The sequence below is a fragment of the Cariama cristata genome, unplaced genomic scaffold (genome assembly GCF_000690535.1).
Source record: "Cariama cristata isolate BGI_N322 unplaced genomic scaffold, ASM69053v1 scaffold35950, whole genome shotgun sequence".
NCBI classification, from domain to species: domain Eukaryota; kingdom Metazoa; phylum Chordata; class Aves; order Cariamiformes; family Cariamidae; genus Cariama; species Cariama cristata.
This window is the reverse complement of record NW_009593553.1, coordinates 7,848-8,363: the sequence shown is the minus strand read 5'-3', so window position 1 is coordinate 8,363 and position 516 is coordinate 7,848. Positions and strand designations below refer to the sequence as shown.

General features: G+C 54.3%; 1 protein-coding gene across 1 annotated transcript in view; it reads left to right on the top strand.

Moving 5' to 3' along the window:
- The first annotated feature begins 166 nt into the window (after positions 1-166).
- FAM161B (family with sequence similarity 161, member B) overlaps positions 167-516 on the top strand; it is a 6,957-nt gene continuing 6,607 nt past the window's right edge. Inside the window, exon 1 of the mRNA XM_009694811.1 lies at positions 167-315. Coding sequence (XP_009693113.1) covers positions 167-315 — 149 coding nt within the window. The remainder of the gene's footprint in view (positions 316-516) is intronic.

Below are 516 nucleotides of genomic sequence, written 5' to 3'. Positions count from 1 at the left end.
GAGCGCCGAGGCCGAGAGTGAAGGTTGGGGTCGCACCCCCGAAACGAGCACTTCTCGATTGTTTTTTTTTTTTTTCTTCCAGGTTATACGGCATCTCCTCAGGCTGTAACAGATCAACTCCTGCGTCTCTCGCCACAGGGAGAGGAGCTGGGAGAGGCCTCTCGGGATGGGAGGCCGTCGGTCTCCATTAGAACCGGGCTTACCGTACCAGGCAAAGTTAAGGAGTGATCTCTGTGTATCCGAAGAGGATGAGGAGCTCGAGGGTTTCAGGCGGGAGGCGGCAGTCCTGCGTGACAAGCTGTGGGAGGCTCTCAGGTAGGGTGGTACCTGTTAAGGATGGCAGAATAGCATGCGGATGCCTGCTGCTTCTGACCAGGGATGAGGCGGAGCATGAAGTCCCAAGATGCACATATATAGTGCCAAAACGCTGGCCACAAACCTATTCACAGATGGGAGGATGGGGCCAACAGGTGCTCACATAAGCAGCATTCACATAAAACATGAAGAGCACAAATC